The sequence below is a fragment of the Anser brachyrhynchus genome (genome assembly GCF_964034855.1).
Source record: "Anser brachyrhynchus genome assembly, chromosome: 2".
Lineage (NCBI taxonomy): Eukaryota > Metazoa > Chordata > Aves > Anseriformes > Anatidae > Anser > Anser brachyrhynchus.
The window spans coordinates 11789215-11813306 of record NC_137695.1 but is presented as its reverse complement, the minus strand read 5'-3'; the positions used below and the strand labels follow the sequence as shown (position 1 = coordinate 11813306).

General features: G+C 44.2%; 3 protein-coding genes across 6 annotated transcripts in view; 1 reads left to right on the top strand and 2 right to left on the bottom strand.

Annotated features, from left to right (window-relative positions):
- WDR37 (WD repeat domain 37) overlaps positions 1–3086 on the bottom strand; it is a 43594-nt gene extending 40508 nt beyond the window's left edge. For 2 of the 3 annotated variants that reach the window (XM_080578255.1, XM_080578254.1), the window contains exon 1: positions 17–201. The gene's annotated coding sequence lies outside the window, so the exon portion shown is untranslated. Of the gene's footprint in view, positions 1–16; positions 202–2939 lie in introns of those variants that run through there. The other variant, XM_080578258.1, reaches the window with a different exon arrangement.
- Positions 3087–4853: 1767 nt separating this feature from the next.
- On the top strand, positions 4854–10459 carry LOC308188617 (isopentenyl-diphosphate Delta-isomerase 1). Of its 2 annotated transcripts, none has more exons than XM_080577822.1 (5): positions 4854–5062; positions 5344–5498; positions 6514–6606; positions 7634–7764; positions 8719–10459. In XM_080577822.1, the coding sequence occupies exons 1-5, from the start codon at positions 4935–4937 to the stop codon at positions 9034–9036; spliced, it is 825 nt and encodes a 274-aa protein (XP_080433948.1). In that variant the 5' UTR covers positions 4854–4934; the 3' UTR covers positions 9037–10459. The 2 variants fall into 2 exon arrangements, with proteins under 2 accessions (XP_080433948.1, XP_080433949.1); XM_080577823.1 differs by having other exon boundaries at positions 4998–5062; positions 5271–5498.
- A 1883-nt stretch (positions 10460–12342) lies between these two features.
- Positions 12343–22908, bottom strand: GTPBP4 (GTP binding protein 4). The gene is made up of 17 exons (XM_080577821.1): positions 22751–22908; positions 21873–22043; positions 20740–20843; positions 20525–20661; positions 19812–19912; positions 19325–19417; positions 18612–18803; positions 18445–18510; positions 17623–17712; positions 17060–17170; positions 16700–16777; positions 16541–16592; positions 15886–15986; positions 14846–15043; positions 14406–14471; positions 13080–13214; positions 12343–12534 (listed from the first exon to the last, which is right to left on the bottom strand). The coding sequence occupies exons 1-17, from the start codon at positions 22796–22798 to the stop codon at positions 12382–12384; spliced, it is 1896 nt and encodes a 631-aa protein (XP_080433947.1). The 5' UTR covers positions 22799–22908; the 3' UTR covers positions 12343–12381.
- Positions 22909–24092: the final 1184 nt, after the last annotated feature.

Sequence of the window (24092 nt, the reverse complement as noted above, 5' to 3'; positions counted from 1 at the left end):
GCGGCCCCGCACTCACCTGTCAGCACCGGGCGGGCGGCGGGGGGGCAGCGGCGGCGGCGGCAGCAGGAGGAGGAGAAGGAGGAGGAGAAGGAGGAGGAGGAGGAGGAAGAGGAGGAGGAGGAAGGCGGGCGGGGCAGCGAGCAGCCCGGCAGCGACCCGTCGCGGTGCTGAGCAGCCCCGGCGGCGACATCCGGCAGCGGGCGGAAGCGCAGCGCGGCCCCCGCTCCGCCGCCATGGAGACGGGGCCGGGACGGGACCGGGCGGGAGCGCGGCGCTGTGGGGTCCCTGCCCGCTGAGGGGTCCCTCTGTAGCGGGCTGCCCTCACCGCACCCCGTCCTGCCCCAAACCCCGGCCGTGGGCGTGTGGCGTGGGGCGAAACCCGCCGCGGAGTTACAGCGGGTCTGGGGGGGCTTGGGGAGCCCCCAGCAGGGAGGCACCTGTGTGGGGAGCAAGGCAGGGAGGCAGCCCAGGTGTCCCCCTAAGCATTCTCCTCAGCATCCCGCAAAGTGTCCCCTTAAGTGCCCTCCTCGGCATCCCCCTCAGCTTCCTCCCAGGTGTCTCCTTAGGGGTCCTCCTCAGCATCCCCCTCAGTGTCCCCCTAAGCATCCCCCTGTGTCCCCCTCAGCGTCACAACTGTTCCCCAAGTGTCTCCCCAAGTGTCCCCCTAAATGTCACTCTCAGCATCCTAAGTGTCCCCCCAAGTGTCCCCCTTCAGCATTCCCCTGAGTATCCCCCTAAATGTCCCCCTCAGCGTCCCCCTCAGCATTCCCCCAAATGTCTCCCCAAGTGTCCCCCCAAGGACCCCCTTCACCGTCCCCCTCAGCCTTCACCTAATGCTGACATTTAAAAAACCCGGCCTGCTTTTCCTTACTGCACCCTCACCCCTGGCTGAGGAGGGAGATGAAACTTCACTAAATCACAGACAGAATTCCCTACTTTTTGATACAGAAAGGCAGAGAAATGCCGAGTCTCGGTGCTGTGCCAAGCGGGACCGCCGACACCGTGACAGAAACAGAGAATCAAAGGTAGCCGCCGCGGTCTGCTAGCAGGCTGTTCGCTTTGAGGCTTACAACGCGTAATTGAAATGGGATTAATTCCTGTGCTGATTAACGCTTAGAAGAAGCCCCGATGTAAAATTCATTGTGGCAGATTATGAAAGTCAGAAGAGGCCTTTGCCTAATTATTTGCTCTCTTTCTTCAGATTATCTAGCGGCCTCTGAAGAGGTCTGTAAAAAGGCCAGAAGAATATGGGCCTCGTTGTGAGGGCTAAAAATGTTATCACATTTTCTTTTCATGTGCTTCCCAGCTACAACTATGCCTTTCGATCTCTTTTGTCTTTTATTCCTTTCTACCTCCTTTTGTGCAGTCATGTCTTAATTGCAACTGTACTAACAGGAAAAAAAAAAAAAAAAAAGTGGTTTTTTTTTTTTATTTACTAGCATCTTTTTCTTCATTGCAGGTTATTCCAGAAGATAACCAGCCTAATTAGTTGAGAGCTTCCCGTAGCTTTCACCTATTCCCTTTTTCAACGCCCCCAAAAGGAGAAAGGAAGGGAGCAAAAAGAGTAGCTAAGTGGCTTTAAGGAGAGAAAAAGGGGGAGAGAGCACAGGCAAACGAGGATGGACAAGGAGTAGAACAGAGTTGCCTGGGAGGAAGCTTGAGCACAACCTGAGCAAATGGCACCGTTTGATGCTTTGAATTCTCCTTATAGTTACTGCAGGTGCAGTTACCTCAGCCGCGTTATCTAAGGCACCGCTGGAGCCACCACTATTCAGTTCCTAAGTAAAAAGTTGTTTAAGCCTCATTATTCCTACCGAAATTACTTCATCCTAACATAATTGTTAATGTAATGTAATGGAAAAAATGTCCAGAAAGCACAGGAGAATCAACATTTGAGATTTCCCTGAAAAAAAAATGCTTGGCAACTGTCTTCTCTGGAACAGCTCACTCTCTAACAGCAGGGGGCAATAAAGATAACACTATTTTTTATGCTGTAGAAGCGATGCAAAACAGTGCAGTAGGGAAAGACAGGGGTTTAAACAACTCCTTCCTTGACACGGGGTGACTAACCGTAAAATCAACAGGGCTTGTATGGATGCAGTTGCCTTTTCACGAGAAATGCGTGACAAGGAGCACTGTTGTCACCCTAGCCCTGGGCCTGGTTTTGTTTTGCTGTTGCATTACAAGGGTAGCAAGGCACCGTTTAACAAACAGTAACGCATACAGGACAAACTGCTTTTCACAAACTGCTTGTTTTAAAAAAGACACTTGCACAGGTACCAGTACAGGAGCCTAGGGAAACGTAGGGCAGGATTAGTTAGCATGAGTCTTTTTTTTTTTTTTCAGTGCTACAGTAAATGTAGTGGCAAACATTGGGTTGTCCTTGACACCGCCTTCCAGACCGTCTGCAGCTGCACTTCTGCACCCGTGGCTGGACTTGAGAAAACAAGATACGAGGCTTGGGAAACCAGCAATGGAACAGAATAATAATTGAATCCGCTACATAAAAATTTTCCAGGCCTGCAAATGTAGCAGGAAAAGGCAGAACTTCCTGCCCAGTGCTCAAACCAAAAGAAAGAAAATAAGTAAATAAATAAATAAATAAAAGAAAACCAGATCTAGGGGATAAAAGCACTCCAGGGTTATTTTTTCCTTCTTATAGGAAACCTCTTAATAATTCCTGGCTAAAAGAGCTGTTTCCTATATTATTCATCGTCACCTTATGCTGTACATGCAACTTTCCGTCATAAGTCTTTCCATCACACTCGAGATAGCAAACTGCAAATACAACATCCTACTTATATATTTAGCATACATGTGTTACATTTTCACTACAAAGCCATCTGTCCTCTCTGAAGCAGGCTAAAACCAACCCACTTTCCTGCAGTTGGTCTTTTAAGAAAGCAAACAGCAGAGTATTTAGGACAGGGAGTTATTACCTGCCAATACAGATAAATTCCAGGCTGGCGTTAGCTCTGCACGTAAGTGTAGCCTTCAGACGGGTATTTTCTGAAGAGCCATGACTCAGGGCAGAAGCTGACTTCTGACAAGGGTGCTGCAGGGAGATCAGCAGCTAGGTCTACAGCTGAGAAGGCTGAACTGGAAGTCTTAAGCTTTAAAACAAGTGAACAGGAAGCTTAAAAAAAGGCAGATTGGATGTGAAGGGTGGAGAGAAATGAAAACTTGTTTTCTTTGGCAAGTTGAGAACTGAGGAGAGGCTTATTCCTCAAGTCTGTGTGTTCTGAGGTCAAATCCCGTGGAATTCTGCATTTATTTATCCTGCAGTTTACTGCCTTCTAGTTTAACTTCCTGGGTAATTATGATGTTTTGCTCCAGTTTGGTGTATTTGCATTTCCTTTCAACTCAGTAGACAGCAAAATTCTGTCAGTAATTTGCAGCTGGGTGGATTTTCAGGTGAAATAAGAGACTTCCCAGTGGTGACAAGTGTTTTCCTTGTTGGCAGAGTATCGGAAAACAGCCAGCAGACTTCAAGAGATGAATAAATTAAATCAAGTCTTAAAGCTATATATATGTCACTTCATGCACGCTTCTTTTCAAGCAGGGCAGAGCAAAACTTCGGAGGTTTCAGTGTAATGCATACCATTACCAAAACTAGAATCTTTTATTTTCAACACAAATAGTTTGTTAGCAGGTATAAGGCAAAGCAGGAGGGGTGTGAGTGAGACGAAAGATGATACAAATGACATAAAGCACTTGGTCCTGAAAGAATCCTTAGCGAAATGCTTGGGACGTCTCTCACTTGTCTGTTTTGTGATAAGAGTGTATTGTCATCCTCACATCCTTTCTGGCTCTCATCAGCCACTGGGACTTGTTGCTCACAAACACCACTCCAAGTGAAATACTTCGCTTCTCTGCCTAGGACAGAAACTGTAGTTTTTTTCTGACGGTCAGGTTCTAAAATACCTTTACAGAAGTTCTCAATAGCTATTACTGGGAATAAGATCTTTCTTTTCCCCGTAACCTACACGGACACTTGGTATGTCTCCACCGTGCAGCCTGCACATCGCCGTGCACGCCCGCTGGTTGTCTCTCCTGCATGCCAAACGTCAGCTTTGTCCCGCTTACAGAAGCAGCTCTGGGTTTAGGGCAGAAACTTCTACACCAACAGAGCTTCCCTCTTGGAAGGCCGATCGTTAACTGCGTTGTCTCCACACGTGGTGCTGGTTGGTGTGTCCATCTCGGTAGTTAGAGTGGTTTTGGTAGATCTACATAGCTTATATTTAGTCACGTTAGGATAATGAAAGAAAAGTTACTATTTTATTTTATTTTATTTTAACTTTTTTTTTTTTTCACAGGGAGCAATGAACCTAGCGAGTGTTTGATCTGGCAAAGGACATCAGGCATCACCACAAGGCCCAACGTCCAGTTGCTCGGGACAAAACGCTTCAGTGAGTGTGTGCGACACAAAAACCTTTCAGTGACCGGGCAGGCTGTGGGTGCTTGAGCCCTCTGTGAGGGCACCTGTGGGTGTTTCTCCTTCTGCGCTTTCTACAGCTAAGGGGCTGTGCAGCGGATGGTATTTATATATATATTTATTTATTATTATTATTTCTTGTGGTGCTGCCTGGTTTCACGTTGTCCCTCCCCCCCCAAATGCTGCTCCTGTGAGGGGCTCTGCCCCCGCGAAGTCCCCTGCCAGGCACCAACGTCTCCCGCCTCAAGCGGGTCCCGCCCTTCCCACCCTGATTGGCTAACTCGCCACTCCCCCCTCTCCTCACTGGCCCGCGCCACCGCCCCTCTATGCGCCGATTGGCTGCGCTTCACGCCCGTCCCCCCGCTCCCTCCCCCCTCCCCCCCTCCAATCAGGCCGGGCCCCGCCTCCCGGGCCGCCCGCGCCGCTGTGGGGCGATCGGGCGATGCGCTGACGTCGGCGTGCCACCGCCCGCCCATTGGTGGCGGCGGGCTGACGGGCGATGTGGCGCGTGCTGCGCGTCCTGGGCAGCCGCGGGGCCGCCGCGGGGCCGCCGCGGTGCGTCAGGGGCGTCGCTGCACCCGCTGCTGCTGCTGCTGCCTTGCGCGGGAACTGGGCCCGGGCCCTCAGGTGAGGGCGGAGGGGCTGCGGGGAGGGGGGCGCGGCGGCGGCGGCGGGGCCCCAACGGCCACTAACGGTCCCTTAGCGGTCCCCAACCGGCCCCAACGGTCCCCAACCGACCCCGGCGGGTCCCCAGCGGCCATCAGCAGGATTCCTGAGGGAGAGGGCGGTGGGTGCGGGTTCGGGGAGCGCCCCCTCAGGGCAGCCGGTCCCTCAGGAGCAGCCCGGCCGAGGGGCCGTGGGGGGGCCCCGGCCGTGTGACCGCCCCGTCCCGGCCCGTCGTCCCGCAGCACGGTCACCGCCATGCCCGAGGTGAACACGGACAGCCTGGACGAGCAGCAGGTGCGGCTGCTGGCCGAGATGTGCATCCTCATCGATGAGAACGACAACAGGGTGGGAGCGGACACCAAGAAGAACTGTCACCTCAACGAAAACATCGATAAAGGTACGGACGGTCGCCCGCGCCTCGAGCCACAGAATCACAGAACGGCTCAGGTTGGAAGGGACCTCAGAGCCCACCCAGTGCCACCCCCTGCCGTGGGCAGGGCCCCCTCCCAGCAGCCCAGGCTGCCCCCAGCCCCATCCAGCCTGGCCTTGGGCACTGCCAGGGATGGGGCAGCCACAGCTCCTCTGGGCAGCCTGGGCCCGGGCCTCACCGCCCTCTGAGTTAGACTGAAGGTTTTTACAAGTATCCGAGTCATACAAGTGTGGCTGAATGAAAGGCTCCTTCTCAGGTGGGTGCTGAGCCTCCCTGCCTTATATATAGCGTCTGTGTTGCAGTAGGGAGGAACAAGCAGTTGGAGGCAGCAGCAAAGCAGAGAAATGTGTGATCATGGACATAAGCCCTATGCTATGATAAATATTTCTGAATTGCATTGTGTTGGTAAAATGGTATTATTTTCCTGTTATAGATACTTGATTTTATGTAGTTTTTTCTAAGCAGTGCCACTTGCTTCTTTGCCGGGTTCTCCTCATGTAGAGGAGGCTTTGATGTCCGTCTTTAACTAGCTAACATGGAGTTCTGCTTCAGCTGATTCTAGTGGGAAAGGGTTTTTGGTTGTCATTTTAATTGGTGATGGTCTTTATTTTAGGCTAGTCATGTTTGTGAATCTCTTAGCAGTTTGTGACTTTCTTTTTTCTAGTTATGGGAAGCATTTTCCTGAAGAGCGAGGAATAATAAGCTCAGAATTGTTTAAAAAAAGCAATTATGCTGTGCTTGAGGGAGTTCATTTTCTGTTGTAATTTTTGCATCGTTGTTCATAGTACTTTGTTAATTTCATAATGTTTAGCATATATTGACACAAAAACCTAAACAATAACTCTTTTTCGTCAAATCCTTGATTTTTAACACTTGAAAAATTTTGAGTTTATCAACAAATGAGGCCGTTCTAAGCCCTGAAATTTTGTCTTCATGTGATTCTTCTCCTTTGTAAAATAACTTTTTATGTTTTTGTTTTTAGGGTTATTACACCGAGCATTCAGTGTTTTCTTATTTAATACAGAAAACAAACTGTTACTGCAGCAGAGGTCAAATGCTAAAATTACATTTCCAGGTTAGTTCTGAAACACACTGCACATAAATGTTACGTTTAAATCTATATTTAAAAATATGTCAGTCTAATTTTGCAGAGTAACTCCTTCTGAGGCTTTAGAATTTTCTCTCTTTGGAGAGGAGATCCTTGTAAATACTTCTGAGATGCACTTCTCTTGTGGATGAAGCAACATAGTGGGAACGTGAATTTATTGGTAGGCATGTTGGGAAATGATTGCTCCCTGACTTGTTTGATCCTGTTTATGGCAGAGTATATGTTGTTTACCTTATCTGTTGCAAGACGTACTGTATGGCAGTGGAGAAATTGCTCTGGCAGCTGTGGAGAATGCTTTAATTCCTCTGGGAAGGACATACGTTTGATTTATCATGGAACTGTTTCTAACTTGAGAAAGGAAGACCTTTCCTTCCTTCCAAGCAAATTTTTATTCTACAGACTGATTTTTTTTTTCCTTGACTGTTAATTAATCAAAATGCCTGAATGTAGCTTGTAAGTCATCAGATTCCGTTTTAGATGCTTTTTGAGCTAGACTGTTAAAGGTGAAAGGTTGGCTGATCGGTTGCTCCACGTTACTGATAAATAATTTTTAATATACTTGGAGTACGGAGAGTACGTTCTTACAACTTTTTACAAGCATAAATTGCCTGTTTACTTACTGTCAGCTGGTCTTGCAAGCGCTGGAGGTATTGTCAATATTCTTTTGCATATCAACTCAAAAGTCGCTTTAACCAGCATCTGCAAGGTCTCTTCAAACTGGCTTTTGAAGTAGATGCTGTGCAGTCAGAGAACGCGTGTGTTTGTGTCTGTCAGCCACTAACCTGCAAAGCAGCACACGACAGGCAAATCCAGGTACATAAATGGAAAGAAAAATAAGGGGATGCAAAACTTCCTTCCTCTCTGAACCTTTTCTCCAAATGAGAACAAAAATGTAGTATGGTGATTAGCTGGTCTACGTCTCAGGCTTTGTTTTTTGTGTTTTCTTTTAACGATTTATACATGTTAAAAGTGTGCTAACTGAAACTTCTTGCAGATTGTTTTACCAACACTTGCTGTAGCCACCCACTGAGCCACCCGCTGGAACTGGAAGAAAATGATGCCATTGGTGTTCGAAGAGCGGCACAAAGACGAATGAAAGCAGAGTTAGGAATCCCCATGGAGCAGGTAAAGGAGAGAGGGCAGTTCTTAACAGCGTGTGCTGACTCACAGAGTAACTGCAGCTAGCAGATGGGGGCAGCATGAAATCTGAAAATGAATTTAATTTTGGAGGTGCAGAGGGCTTAATGCATTTGAGGCCTCAGCAGTAACGCAGGAGTGTATTGCTTCAGCTCTAACTATGGGTGCCTACATTTTCTCCTGAGCAGGCTATCCTGCTTGCCCAAGAGAACTTGCACCATCTGTGTACGAGTCCCTTTGTGATTCCAGGTTTCTTGTGGGCAAAAGGGTGCCCTGGGCACCTGGTTTTCCTTCCAAAACAACTGCACTCCCTGCTTCTGCCTGCCTTCTGGTACGGTGGCAATTTGGGAGTGCACAGAGAGCAGGGTAAAGCTGGCTGGATTATGCTGGTGATCAAAATCTCCTTCCACGCTTTGCAGCCAGGTACGTTTGTGTCGTGGGACACAGAAGCTGCGGGCTGTTGGGGAACACGATGGTTGGGTGATCCCCTGAACTAATGCCCTGCTCTGCTGTTTGCACGGATCCCTGTTGGGTCAGCGTTACACGTGCTCTGTCAGCAAGCGCTTCTGGCCTGGGTGTCAAAGAGTTGTTGGGCCCTTGGGTTGAGAGAGAAGGGGCAGGTACAAGTGGCCGTCCGTCAGTGCCTCCAGAAGCGTGCTGTAGGCTCCGGGAAATGTTATTTGAAACTGAAGTGTACAGAAGAAATCCTGTCAAAATATTATCGGGTGAGTCTGCCTAGAGAGATGCTGTGCAATTTGTCTGATCAAAGTGCAACAAAAATTATTCCTAGTAATTATTTATGAAGGAAGTGCAGTGCAGCTGTATACTTGAGGGGAGGAATAATTTATGCGGCAGGATGGTAATAGCTGGTAACTCTCTGTAACGCCCAGCAGTTGAATTCTTCTGCCTTGCTCCTGGTTCTGACATGTGTTTTGGTTGTAGGTAACTCCAGAGGAAATCGTCTATCTGACCCGAATTCACTACAAGGCCAAGTCTGATGGGATCTGGGGTGAACACGAAATAGACTATATCCTGTTCGTGCAGAAGGATGTAACGCTGAACCCCGATCCGAACGAGATCCAGAGCTACCGTTACGTGACGCAGAAAGAACTGAAGCAGCTCTTAGACAAAGCCTCCAGGAACGAAGTCAAGATTACTCCGTGGTTTAAACTGATAGCAGAGACCTTTCTTTTTAAGTGGTGGGATAACTTACCTAACTTGGGCAAATTCGTTGATCATGAAAAAATACACAGAATGTGAATGGCTGCAGTGAAAGATGCTGAAGGCTAGTAATGATGCGCTAAGCGTGGGAACTCACGACTCAGGTGCAGAAAAGTGGCCCGCATGGAGCACGTTTAACAAATAATGTTATACAGAGGTGTTTAGAGCCTTATTTTTCCTGCTTCTTCACCCCTTCTCCCAGCCCCGTTCCCCTTGAGTGAATTAAGCTTGATGTCATTTAAAATGAGCAACAGTCATACAAGAATCCCCCTTGGGTTCATCTTTCTCCGTTGCCTCCGGTGATATCAAAGAACCCCCGGCCCGCATGTGCCCGGCTGGCCCTTCCTTGCAGAAGTGCGTGCCCTGGGGAGGGCGCTGGGCTGCCTGCTGCCCGGCTTGTCCCCTCGAGGTGACTACATCTTCTGAAATAGCGATTACGAAGGAATTTGGGTTCTGTGTTGATGTTGGGAAAAGTAATCTCCGAAGGAGAAGTGATTAGTTCAAAGTGGTTAGGGTGATTTTAATTGCAGAGCGCATCGCTTCAACTACTGTACTGTATAATTAACCAAGCACATAAAGGTTAAGTAATTGGATTGTGTGGACTGAGTTTCCACACAGACTGCAAGTGCTGCGTGGTGTGCTTTAGATCAAAACACTGATTTCTCACTGTCCCCCACCTGTTTAGCTGACAACCAAATACTGGCCATCGGTATAATTAACCATTAATTTTTAGGTATGGATGGTAGGTACCTAACATAGGTAGTAGCCTGTCCTTGCAAGAGGGATATGCACTAGGTAGCTCTTCCTCATCTTCCAGAAAACAAAGGCCTCCTGCTGCAAGTTCTTTTTTTGTGCAACATCTGCTGTGATAATCTTCCCAAGGTCCTGGAGAATGCAAACCTCAATACCGAAATTCAGGATTGAGAATTTGGGGGTTTATACCATGTCTTAATTTCAGTTAATCAGAAGGTCCAACAGAGTGTAAGAGCCAATCCATTGTGATCGTGCCTTTTCTTCCCAGCCCCAAAAAAACTTAAATTGATTTCTTCTCTTAGCAGACCACTCAATCCAGGTACCTTCGGGTCATTTCTTGGTGAAATAGGGTATTGTTCCTACTGGCTCTGCGTGTCTGTGAGCTGTGGTTATAACTAGTCTGTGCCTGGTGGCAAGGTAAAACCCAGTTTTTCAAATGCTTTGTGTTTTTCTCATCCCACTTGTGCCAGCAGCTCTACGCTTACGGTTTTAGGGGCAAGCTGTTGTATGTTGACCTGAGCGGATTTATTGTCATGAAGCAAATAATGGGGGGGGGGGAATAGTAATGCAGTGTAACAGCTCTCGAATTCAGTTCAATCAGCCACGTTACCCAAGTAATGTCTTTGTAGTCCTTTTGAAATACCTGGAATACTTTTTAAAGATCGTCTTAAATATAAGATTAATTAAATTAAAACTCCTGACCTAAAAACGTAGACTGTGCTTTTCTTTGCAGACTTAATTGCCCCATGAACAGACTGCCCGTTAGGCGTCACTGAAGCAATATGGCTGGGAGCAAGAGGGCACACACTTAGAACAAAGGTCTCTATTTCACATAGCCACCTGGGGCATGAGCTGACAAAGCGTATCCTGAATAATGGACGTGAAGCTGAAAGCAAAGTTTTGCTAAACAGTTCTGTAAAGTTCTCTAACTGTTTTGATATTAAAGGTTTTCTTGACGTTGAACTTATTTGCAGCGTTAAAGATAATTTTAATGCTGAATTTATTACATGAAGGAGACGAGGGAAGGAATACGAGTGTAAATCCACAACTACAACTCCACTATGTGAAAACTGACACCTGAGCACTCCCGTTCCCCCTTGCGTTGGGCCTGGTTGGGAAAGTTTTCGTCATAGTTGCTCACAGGGTGCTGTGTTCTGGATTTGTGATGGAAAACACAGCGTGGCTCACACAGTGAGGTTTATGCCCTGCTGAACGGCGCTTACGGAGTCGAGACCTTGTGCTGCTCACGCCGCCCTGCCAGCGAGCAGGCTGCAGGTGCACCAGGAGCCGGGGGGCACAGCCAGGATGACACGGGGACGTTCCCTACCGCGGGGCTTTCGGCCAGCAATAAAAGCTGGGGGCAAAGAAGGGCGGGGAGACCGTGGGAGTTACAGCACTTTTGTTAAGCGTGCTGGCTCCTTTGCTAAACAGCTGCCTGACGGTGGGAAATGGTGACTGAATTCTTTATTTTGCTTTGCTCGTCTTATCTCAATCGTCTCAGTCTCAACACAGGAGTTTCTCGCTATTGCCCTTCTGGTTCCTTCCCCCGTCTCCCTGGGGAAAGTGCGCGAGCAGCTGTGCGGTGTGTAGCTGCCTGCTGGGGTTTAACCACAACACCCTCTGCTATTGAAAAATAGTTCCAAGTAAAAACAAGATCAAGGATTCTCCTCCTTACCTCTTCATATATTTTTACATGTCTTACTGGGCTCCAGTATAAACTCTTAAAACTGTGCTTCGTGTTTTGTCCATGCAACACATTTATAATGCACGCTTTTACGAACTTACAGATATTTTCTACCTTGTTTTTGACCAACTAGGGACAAAAAGGGAATATTTAAAGTTTGACAATGCATTTTGCCTTGCACGTATACATTTTTTGTTTTCAGCTTCTGAAGAGAAAAAGTCTTGACATGAACTCAAAACATTTTAGTCTGATCCTTATTTTTAAATACTAATTAATATTAATCTGAAATATGAGTAATCTAGGTTGTAATCTTCCCTGCCCATGCTTTTACAGATCGTTAGGCTGCAGGGCAGCACTAAAACTACGACTATTGCTCCAGCTGCAGTCACCGTTCAGCTTAGTTAACTGGCAAGTGTTTTAATTCACCCAAACCGCTTTCAGTGCCCAACCCCTAACTGGATGCAGTGCCTGCCCGTCTCCCGTCCCTTCCCACCAGTTCCAGCCTTACCTGCAACATGAACCCATCGCCTACATCTGGGAATTAACAGGCACGTAGAAAACCAAGCTTCGTTGATTCAGTTCCTCATGAAGCTGTGTGTTTTTAATTCTGGTGCCAGCTTTATTAACAAATACTTTTTTGGTATATTTTAACCTCATTTTAAACCTAGCTTTACATAAAATAGGAAATGCTTTATTGCTCCAGGAGAGTCAGCAGTGTCATTTTTCATGTCTATTTAGAAATGGCTTCTGCCACTGGTACTGACAAATTTCTCATGCTATTACTACCCCACTTAGAGCTGCAACATCAACGTATCAGAACTTCTGGAGCTTCAAATACTTTACCCCTAAGTCAAGCATGTGCTTTTTTTGCTATTCTCTATTACAAAAAAGGAAAACAGAACCAGAAGTGAGTTTTAATAAAATCATGTTTTAATTCAGAAGACCGCTCATCTTCTTTGTGTTTTACCCGATTTTCTCTTTCCGGCCAGCAGATGTTTTGGCTTGGTGTCAAATATGTGTCTGTCCGCCTCTCCTTTCCTGCCCATGCGATTCATTTTCGTCTGAGCTTTCTTTGCCATGGTCTTGACCTTCTTCACCATCTATTTAAAAACAAGCATACAAACGTGCTGAGTGACTTCCTCGGCAACTCAGGTAACTAGCTTTAACTTTAAAAAACCACAAAGCTAGAGGATTTTAACAGGGCATTAAATACCGCCCAACACAAACCACCATTTGCTACTCTAGCATAGTATAAGTTTAAGTAACACTAAACTTCCTTACAAAAAACACTTTTTTTTCCCCCCAATACACTAAAAATACGATCACGATACCCCTAGAACTCACTAAAGGTGGAACTCCACTATTAGATTATAGAGTATATACAGATTTTAGAACTCTTCTGGAATAACTGCATTTCAAAAAAAAAAAAAAGTACTTTCTTAGTCTGTATTATTACATCTTATTTCTAAGAATGAACTAGGAGTTCTTAAAGTACAGAGAGTTCAAACAGATGATGAAACTGCAAAGGGAAGAGAGAGGAACTCTCAACGAGCACAACCAACCAGTATTGCCAGTTTCCCAGAAGCCGGTTTAAGTAGAGTGGTGCTGTTCCACCCGCTGTAAAGGGCAGGTGACTTTAACAAACCTTTTCATCACGGAGCCCGGAGACATCCCGTGGCGGGCGAGAGGAGCTGCGACTGCGTGCCACAGACGTAGGGGTTTCGGACTCGTCACGTTTACGTTTCCTTGTGACACTGCGGGACCTTCTGGCGTAATGTGCCTGAAATTCAAAGCAGCACTTTGGTTATTGAAAACGGAAACAAGCAGCTCGGACATAGCCCCATTTCTTATTAGGCTAACATGAAAAAACAGGAAGTAAACTGCTCTGATTCACCGTCATAATGCAAACAGCTACTTCGGATACCAGAAGACAAAATGATACCTGAAGCATTTTGGTTACTCCACAATAACAAAAGACCTTGTCATCTGGTGGTCACTGTCTTTCTGTCCCAGAGTAATGTTCAAATTTCGGTGAATATTAGCATATTCTTTTCAAAATTATGAATTCCATTCTTATAATCTTTTTTTTTTCCACTAAGTTCATACATAATGGATAAAAAGACACAGACAAACTAACGGATAGCAATGCTGAAGCTAATTTGCAACAGCAAAAAAGCAGTGCAGCAATCTCCCCTGATTAGCGCCTGTTTACAGGACAAAGCCCTAGGGAACCATCATCCCACAGCCTGAGTATGAAACTCCTCCTCGCTGAGATAGCCTTAAGTCAACATGGCATATCAGCCCCGAGAAGCGTGAATGCTTCCTTCAGATGGGCACTGCTGACACTCCTTGTTTCCTAACCCCTTGTTCAGTTAAAGAATTCAAGGTCTCAAGATCTACATATCCATAATACTGCGGGATTTGCTGTACAAAAATATATTTTTTTTTTAACTTACGATAAAAGAAAATGGCTCCCTAAGGCAAATCTAGGTTTGAAGTACTTTGACTTACATCTAAAAATGCCAGTCACAGTATCAAAAATTCAAGTACAGATCACAGCATTAATGAACTGTAAAAAGATGAGCCTGATCCAGTATCACTTTCTGAAATATCACTACTTCTGACATAGTCGTGTCTCATCCAACACAGCAGTCCTGAAAATTAAACCCAGTTCTTGAATCGTCTACAATTCCAAAAGACTTCTAATAGAAAGCATTGCATATATACATCTGTGATTCTACAGAAACATACATTAGTACATGTTTTCAGCCAACCCAACAGGTTATTCTCACATCACTCAAAAATTCCAGCATCAACCGCCTCATTTAGGTTTCCTGTTTCCTCCTTAATAGATTCCACCTCTCTCTTCTGTCAGCTGTGACACGCAATTCACATGTGCACAAAGAAATTTAGCATATAACGGAATTGATCTCTCTTAGATGAGCACAGTGTTAAATTAGCAGAAACTTACATCATCTTTGTTAGTCATGTCAAGTCCAAGATCACTCATTTCTTTCTCTAGCACCTTCCGCTGGACCTGTAAAAAGACAGTTAGGAAATCATGTTTCTTTTAAAAAATTGTATTTATATCTTAATTTTGTCTTAATATGCGAAAAAAAGAAAGATGCAGCAACCCAACTAAACAAGCTGAATTATACTCTTAGAAACTTTTCCTACAATATGTATGGAATCCTATAAAAGACTCACTTGTGTTACAGAAAAAGAAAAAAAAGAAAGGTTTGGCCTCCATAACTAAGTAGTTATCAGAACTCCTAGGAGCACAGAAGGAAGAAAGCAGCAAGGGAGAGGGTCAAACATGAGAAAAATCGATCAGTGCCCAAAATTATTACGTGGTTTTATAAGTTATTACACATCAACAAAGTCTTACTACAGAATGTGTCCTATACTTGCCTTCTTAGCCGTTCGAGGCATCCTCGGCCCTCGAGTATCTTTTTCCTTTGACTGCAGGATTTTCAGTTTCTTTTTTTCTCGGATCTGTTTTGCCAGCTGTCGGATTTCCATCATTTCTTCGTCTTCGCTTTCTGGTTCACTGTCATATTCTCCAGCAGCTTCTCTCAGCTCTTCTTCTTTCTCTAATTCTTCCAGTTTCTTAAAAGAGATTAAATGAAAATCAAGATGCTCATCAAATCCTTGACTTACAATCCTCAACATCACATTTTTGTACGGCGCAGGGCCTTTTCAAGACAGCATGCGGACACTTCAAAGATGGAACTGTGTTATTTTAGGGCCCCTCCAGCCATGCGTAGTGCAGTTAGTGGTACAGATTACTGAGCAAGAATCCAAGGGGATTCAAGTCCCATGAAGACCTACTTGATCACATCACATCGCATTGTCGTTTGGCTATATTTGTACAGCTGCCCTGAAGCTGCCCACTGTGTGAGCTCGGATGTACTGTACTGTGACCTGTACTAGTTGTGCTCTTTCTGGTAACACACTCCCAAAAAACCTCCTATTTCTAATTTACCGTGATTCTGGAGCACTAGCAATTCAGATGAACCCAACTGCACAACCAGCAGGCTCCGCTGTCTGCACTCAGAACTTCTGAAGAACCACCAGGAAATAAGGATGGTTTTTGTTATTAAATAAAAATGCTATAAATTGAGAATTCAGTCTATTTTGTTTGATAACTACATTCCTTCTGGCTACAGTCATAGAGTAAGGAAACACAACTTCCTCTGCAACACTCATATCTTAAGACTCAAAAGATAAGATCGCCATTAGGTCTGAAAGGGTAAAGTAATTTTCCATTCTTCTGAAACTGTGTCCTTGATCGTTCAGAAAACAGTATCTTTTCCCATGGCAAGCGCAGACAGTGTAGAAGAATTTGTTTTCATAACATATTGTTTTTATCCAGGAATACAGCAATCTACGCTAAACGAATAAAGGGACGAAGATGCAAGAATGTGTAAAAAGTACAAAGGAAAACTCACTTTCATTATATCTGGATCAATGTAGTCGAGGATATTGTGACCTTGCCATATCTCTGGTATCTTGTCATACTTTTCAGATGCATTCATTAAGTCCCAGTATTCTTAAATAAAAGCAAACACACAAAACCAGACTTTAATAAAAAGACAAAAACAATTTCAAAGAACGTTCAATGACGGAAAACAAGGCTCATCGCAATAAAAAAAATAAATTCAGATCCCTCTGTGGCAAAAACATAACAGCATCTCTGACGTATTCATAAATACCTCTGATCCCCTGCCTATTGCCAAATATTGTTCGGTAATGACAAGTCCACTGCAAGCTATAATAAGCAACAGATAGCCAGTTCTCATATTGATGCTTTCTTAACAAAGTCAGCATCAACAATTAATGAGACACCACAATATAAAGTGAAAGGGAATGAGAAGACCAGTCACTCTGTCTGCAACTCTAAAATGGGAAACCACTAAGAGACATTACAAACCAAGGAAGAATCAATGAAGATCACCGGTTTTAGAATAGGAGAAAAGGATTGTAAGAAATAAAAAGGTGGCACTGTTACTCAGTTGAACGGAGTCCAGGTTAAGCGTTCTCCAGTAAGACTGAAATAGCTAAACTTTATTGATCAATAATAACACTGAGACATATAATACTTACTCTGAAGATCCAAAACATAATCATCTCCCATTTCAAGTTCAAGATCTCTCTCCTGCAAAGACATATGCAGCTTTATACATCTCATAGCTGTAAATCTATGTGCTATTATTAAGCATTTAAAAACCATCCGCTATTTCCTAATTAAGAGATGCCACTTACTGTTTTCCTCCTGGGTGTGTCTACTTCCATGCGCTTCTTCCGTGCTACTGCTCCCTCGGGTATAAAAGGCAGCCGCTCCTGAAATTAATGCAACAATTCATCCCAATAAAAAAATAGGAAGAAGTCTTGAAGTCTTGAATCCATTTTTTTATAAAGCTATAAATCACCGTTTTAAAATAACGGATTTTGAAAGAAAGCAAAGGCCCAGGCTGACTCACCCACCAGCAACGGCAGTTATAGATTCAAAAAAATAAGCAAATCTCATCATACAAACTGTTCACGTGTTAAGCAAAGAGAGAATTCTTTTCCTTCTTAAAGAGTACTGGAAAATATACTAAAAAGTGTAAATATGTAACATACCTTGTCATCTCTTTTGGCTGGCATGGCCAAGTGTAATCTATTCAACACTTCATTCACTTTATTTCCTTTCATTTTAGTATCAACACGATGGGCTAACAGTCTGTCACAGGCCTGAAAGCGCACATGGCAACAGAAGGTAAGGAATGAAGTCATCCTGACCCAACAAATAACACCGCAAGCTTTCAATCCCAAATATCTAGCTTTGTATTTTATCTTCTGTCTTACCTCTCTAGCTCTCAAGAAAGTATCAAAGTATTTTATATAAAAAAGGAGCATGGGAAGATGCATATGATACTGTTCTTTTGGTATAACCCACCTTTTATAACGAGCTGACTATAAGAAAAAGCAACAAGACCCTGAAAAAATATCACCGTAATTTTTGAACGGTATTAGATATAAGTTTCCATTTGCCCCCAAGTCCACAGAGGCTCAAAAGGACATTAAGGATAGCATGCTTAAAGCTTGTCACTACAACGCACAGTTTAACTGAGATTAAATTCATTCAAATGAGGCAAAAACATCCGCTGTTCCTTTTGAATGAAACTGAGAGAAAAGAGACGTACCTCTGTTTTAACCTGGATTACACCTTCTTCTGTTAGAGTACTTGTCTCTATGACAGAAAATCCTTCTGCTTCAAAAGTTTCAAATATTTTCTGAAATAGAAACATTATGCCAAGTAATTACATTCTGCCCATTTCTTAATATATCATTACATTAAGAACTGAAATTTTAATCTAACATCAATATACGGAACTCATTACTGAGTATTTCATTAAAATGTGTTTCTAAAAACATGAGAGGAATTTATAACTATAGTTCTATTGTTTGTTGTTTTTTTTTTTTTTTTAAGTAAATAGCCACTTTCTATATGGTAACTGTAAATGACACATGAATAAAAAAAAAGAGTGAGAAAGAAACACCAATTCCATGTGTCCTTGAAGTCACAGATACAAAAGAACTAGCCCTGCATATACACAAACTGCTGCCCAACGGGAGCTCCTGCTGCAACTGGCAGCAACTATCAGTTCAGCCTGAACTCTTAGTGAAATGGCATTTTTGATCAAGGCCATTCAGTCTTCCAACTACTGTAGTAATTAACAGTAGTTCTCACAGCGTGTCCAAGATTTCTGAAACCACTAGGGAGCTGCTTTCTGTTTGGCATTTACAATAGGCAGGCAAGTACATACATTAGACAATGCAAGTACATACATTAGACATATGGATCGAGACCCAGAAAACTATTTTCCATTACACTATTAGACAATGAAATTTAGAAATGATCATGTAAAATTTTTTGCCCAATATAAATTATGCAAACCCATGAATCTTGCATAGTATTTCTGTAAATTTCAGAAGAAAAAGAGAGGTGGGAGTAGTCGTCTCACCTGACTCTCTTCAGGAAGTTCCGCAATTCTCTTCACATCACATTTGTTTGCAACAATTATAAGTGGCTAATAAAAAGAAAAAAAAAAAAAGAATCATAATCCAAGCTATTGCATTACAAAAAAAAAAAAAAAAAAAGGATTTTATTAATAATGTAAAGCAAACCTACCTTGTTGGCAAATAATGGCTTAATGTTTCTGAAGAGTTCTACTTGCTCCTCCAGGCTATGCCCACACTGTTCAGAGACATCCATCACATAGAGCACAGCAGCACGAAGATGTGCGAGTGCAGTTATAGCCTGCATCTCAATGGTGTTCCTGTCCTCCAAAGGATGATCCAAAATACCAGGAGTATCTACTACCTAAAATGAACAGAATTAGCTCAGGCCCCATTACAAGGTAATTGATACTCTGTAAGATGTACGCAATTTCTGGTCGATATTATCCTTTTTAGACAGCAGTATTCCTTCCTTTCATTCATAAATAAGACTGTAAACTCAGCCAAGTTGAGAATGGGAAAATGGAACAAAGGGAGAAGAATGAGGTTTCAGAATAACCAATACTCTAAGTAGTGAGCAAGTACGGAAAGCCCTGCCCCAACCTGGCCCAGGATTTGATGGTGGTAAGAAATGAGCTGTCCTTAGTCAGACGTTCCAGTTCCAATTCTTCCCTCCAACTAAAACCACATACATACATACACGTTTTTGAAATAGATTTGGACTGCTGCCTTCATTTGGCACACTGTATTAGAAGATGTTGCAGAGAAGCTCTCAGACAGTGTTTCTTATCAAGACACAAAAATGCAACTCACATTCCAAAATGGCAAATCAGATTACAACCAGTTAATTCCTGTAAGAAAATGCAGAATAGTGACGGTTCTTACCTGCCAACGCAGATACTTGTAATCCATATGTCCCACAAAGAGAGATTTGGTGGTAAAGGCGTAAGGCTGCACTTCTACATCTGCTCTTGTAACCTTAAAACAAGTTATTCACACACATTTATTGATCATTTCCTAAACTTGCAAGGAAGATATCCTAGTTGTAACACACTTCCTTTGCTACAGAAAAGCTAAAAACTAGTTATTCTGGTTGTTTCTCTGCAAGACTTTATCTATTCGAAAATATGTTAATCATATACATGCTATTTTGGAAAAGATAATGATTTTGAGTGCAATCTGTTGCAAGTTTCCATATAACCCTCCAGAAATTTCACTCAGTCTCTATCCACACATTTAAGTTTCCCACCCCTCATATCAGACAGTGCTATAATGAAATCAAATTGCTTAAATGTTACTTCATCTTAATTAAATGGTATCTCAGTATAATTAAAACAAAACAAAACAAACAAACAAAAACATTCGCACACACCTTATTTATAAAGCTAGATTTTCCAACATTTGGATAGCCACACAACAGAAGAGTTCTTGTATTGGGATCGATGGTTGGCAAACGAGACAAATGCTGTCGCACTGAAATGTTGAAAAAAAGTCCTAAGTATTTGGGATAATTTCAGTTTGGATGGGAGAAAAATTCATATTCTGAAGTATTTACTCGCGACGTAATAATATTTTTGGACATCATAAATTTATTGAGTGATTATTTATGAAAATATATAGTTGCTTGTTAACTACAGAAGTATCTACACACAACAACAACAAAAAAAGAAATTTATCAAGTATTTTAAAAATAAAGACCACTGTCTCTTAGCTAGAATGAGCCAATCAACACAGCCTGAAGGAATAATGAGCCTGAAGTAAGAAGTAATGTTTGGAAAATGTTTAGTACTAATCTTTCAAAATATGTAAATGAAAATGATAAATAAAAGCATGGCTGTGATCTTTAAGCGAGGAAAAACATTTTATAACCATTAGTAACAAAATAAAGTTTTAAATTTAAAAGGAGAGAACCACTCAGTTGAAAAATAAGTTCTATGTATTTGGGGGTTTTGGAACTATTTCTAAGTTCCCATTATCTCCATTCCATATTAAACACATTTTTCTCTTTTTAACTGTTATTCTCTGTACAAATAAATTTTATATTCTCTTTATGCTCCTTTGTTTTAGCCTATTTATTACACAGACCTTGCTCCAAGTATTCCAAGCTTTGTTTCTGTCTTTTGATAATCGTGCACATTCGTCCCAGAGCAGCACGTTTCAGTTGCTTGCAGCGGTACAGAGAATCGCCGTACTTCATCAGGCGCACGTAGTCTTTAGCAACACTGCAGAGACAATGAAATAAGAAGTTAGCTAGCAACCTACCACACAGGTAGAAAATCAAAGAAATGAATGTCCCTTACTTGTCAATCAGATTCTTGGCAATATTAATCTGCCCCAACGCCAGCTTGTAGTGGTCTTTGTCATAGAGAACGTTCATCAAATCTGCATAAAAAGGATGGATGTCCTAAAAAAAAAGCATGAAGTAAAATTAAGGTTCATATTTTCTGAAAGATGACTATGTCTTGGCAACTATGTAAGTTCATCTTTTTCTCTAATATAGCAACACAAGTGACAATACAACCTAGACTGTTTTCATTATCATCTTACCTAAGGAAAACAATATCCTTGGTCATTACATGCATAATTCTTAACACATCGAATTTCTTCTGCAAGCATATCCTGGAGGCATTCATATAGTTTCCATTTCTTCTTTTGCACTATAAAATACTTTCCAACTTCATCTTAGAAGGCTATTTTAGTTACTTATGTATTTATTTGCAGAAACTTCATCAAGAGATTATAAAATGCAGAAGACATTTGTGGAAATACTTCAGTAATGATCACTGGATACAAAAACAGCAGGAAGGTATAGGGCTGCATGAGGTACAGCTGTCCATAAAGAAGTCCCACCGGACACCTGGATGCAGCTGTAGCTGCTGGGAAGTTAAGACTACACGTGTCTTGTCAAAGTGCACTTCCAACAATATCCTCTGTGTGGCCAAGAATAAGGTTTTTGTTGTCAAATTAACACTTCTGAAGAACTGAAGATGGGAGGCAATGTGACATGCTTGGGTATTGCTAACTTCCAGTAGGTGTTTTGTAGGAAAGACTGACCATAGGAACATAATGACTTACATGTACATACATAAAGAAGAAACACACAAACACAACATACTTAAAAAGAAACTTTCTTTCTCATCATTTAACAGCAGTTTCTGGCCAACACTAGCTCATCAGCTAAAACCTTGAAAATGCATCCTTTGGCAATCACCCAGGGGCACAATTCAGGCTTTTCTTAGTAAGAATAAAGTATTTTTGTAGAACAAGTTTGCCTAAATTTACTCTCAAAACTGTGCTGAGAGTTATTCTAAATCTTCCACGCAGGGAATCAGTAGTGTGCTGCTCAGGCCAAAATAAACTCTAATAAAACCACTGTTGCAGAATAATTTCTGATTCATGAAGTTCCTTTATGATCAAACGAACAAATACTTACATCTAATTTGGGGAAGTCTGTTAAGATCTGAGTGAGTCTATCATGGTAATTCTGTTGAGTATATTTGACTTTTCGCATGTAAAACTGTCGAATCCGATGGATTTGGTAATGTTTATGAATGACGGTTGGAGTCTTTCGCTGAGTCTTTGACAATGTCAAATCTATGAAGTCCTGCAATCAAAGAAATGTTACTAATGACGCAAGTTGTCAAGTTTTAATACAGTGATAAAGCAGTAATTGTATTTTGGTGGAGGAGCAGGTAGAGCAGTTAGGCCCATTAAGTGGTGTGGCCCACAGCACTGCTCTGCAATGGATGAACTGAGCATGTTTCAGGGTAAAACACCCGAACCACAGACTTTTATCTCCAAGCAGTAACAGAAAGTTTGTGCATTCTGAGTGGGGTTTTCCTGCCAATTATTTGAGGTCTGACCTCCTTTCCCCAGCAGAGCTCGGGAAATGGCCCCACTAATGCCCAGGCTCGGTTGTCACCACCACAGCCCCAGCATGGCTAACACCCCACTGCTACGGAACAAAACTCCTTCGTTAAACCAGGAAATAACTTTATTTTCGATAAATGCATGGCGCGGAGCGGGGGAGGGGGGGGAACAGACGGGATTCCTGTCAGGGCCAGCCCCGCCAGGGCAGCAGAGCCGCAGGACCCCACCTCAGGCGGCACCCCCGCGCCCTGCATGGTACAGCCCGCCGGGCCGCCCCGCACTGCCCTAGGGCGAGCCCATAAGCCCGGGGGGGGGGGGGGGGGGGCGAAGGCCGAGGCCACGCCGGGCAGCGCGGGCGGCGCTCCCCTGAGGCGCGGCGGGAGCAGGGGCTGCCCGCGCTGAGGGACGGGGACGGGGGGAGGACAGGGAAGGGCACCGTACCTTGGCGGACGGCACCACCATGATCTTCTTGAAGTTGTAGAGCGCCATGCCGGCCGGCTGCCCGAGCCCCACGCTGCCGGAAAGGGGGAAGAGAGGCCGTGCCTCTCGCGAGAGCCCCGAGCTTCCGTGCCGGGGAGGCGGGCAGAGAGGGAGGGATGGGGGCCGGCCGTTACGTGAGGGGTTTGTGGAGTCTCCTGGGGGAAGACCCGAGCAGGAGCAGGCGCTCAGGCTTGCTGGGGCGCTTTACAGCAGGGCTGTGCTGCGCCTTGTCGCACCGTGACAACCACATGTACCCTCATGTGTTCGGCCCGGGCTCGCTGCCTGCAGCCGTGAGGGGCTCCTGGGGCACGGGGAGGAATCGTGGAATATCCAAGTTGGAAGGGACCCCAGAGTGTCTTGGGATCGTATGGGGCTTATGGGGTGTTTAGGGAAAGGATCAGAGCAAAGGAGGAATCAAGGTTCCACGTGTTGGGGCAGAACAGGTGTTAGAAAATAGAAAGGGGGATAAAAGAAGCCAGTAACACATCAACAGGCTGGTCAGTGTGCTCGCCCGACCGTGGGCTTTGTGCCAGTCACCACAGTCTGTCCTTCTGTCTTATTAAACTCAATTTCTAACTGTTCACCTTGTTGAGAGACATTTTCATTCCACGTTCATTCCACATTTTTCATTCGACGTGTGTGTACAGATCCAAGTACCAGGGAACGGGCAGTGGTTCAGAGGGGCCACACGCCGGGCACCAGGAACAGCAGCACAAACACTGCGTGGCTGTGTATATCGGTGTGTGTATGCATGTAACTGGGAGACCTGGGGATCCAAGGGCCAGCTACCGGATGGTTCCTGTGTCTGGGGCTCGTTATGTGGAGGGGTGCATAGGGCAAGGCTGTGTGAAAGAGTTCTGAACACCAGCAGCTGGAGCAGGGCTGTGGGCTTATGAGGTTCACACAAGAAAGTGCCAGAAACTGGAGACCAGGAGATACTGGGCCCAGCTACTTGGTCTGAGTGCCCAAGACCGGCTACTTAGACTGATAGAATCATTAGAGTTGGAAAAAGTCTCCAAGATCATCTGGTCCAACCGTCCCCCTACCACCAATATCCCCCACTAAACCATCTCCGTAAGCACCACATCCAACCTTTCCACTCCTGCGTGTGCTGGCACTTCCTGGCACGGGCTGGGACAGTGCCATTGTGGACACACATGCTAGCGCGGGAGGGACACCAGTCTTTGGGTGAGGGAATTTAGCGCACCCTCAGTAAGTTTGCAGATGACAGCAAGTTGGGGGGAAGTGTCAATCTGCCAGAGGGCAGGAAGGCCCTGCAGAGGGACCTGGACGAGATGGGTTG

Bases quoted from the DNA above. Each gene is read 5' to 3' on its own strand.
- LOC308188617 (XM_080577822.1), top strand. From the start codon at position 4,935: ATGTGGCGCGTGCTGCGCGTCCTGGGCAGCCGCGGGGCCGCCGCGGGG. The intron at 5,063-5,343 runs GTGAGGGCGGAG...GTCGTCCCGCAG, and splicing joins AACTGGGCCCGGGCCCTCAG to CACGGTCACCGCCATGCCCG. The intron at 6,607-7,633 runs GTTAGTTCTGAA...AACTTCTTGCAG, and splicing joins TGCTAAAATTACATTTCCAG to ATTGTTTTACCAACACTTGC.
- GTPBP4 (XM_080577821.1), bottom strand. From the start codon at position 22,798: ATGGCGCTCTACAACTTCAAGAAGATCATGGTGGTGCCGTCCGCCAAG. The intron at 20,662-20,739 runs GTAAGGGACATT...TTGTCTCTGCAG, and splicing joins GCCAAGAATCTGATTGACAA to TGTTGCTAAAGACTACGTGC. The intron at 18,804-19,324 runs GTAAGAACCGTC...TGTTCATTTTAG, and splicing joins ACAAGTATCTGCGTTGGCAG to GTAGTAGATACTCCTGGTAT.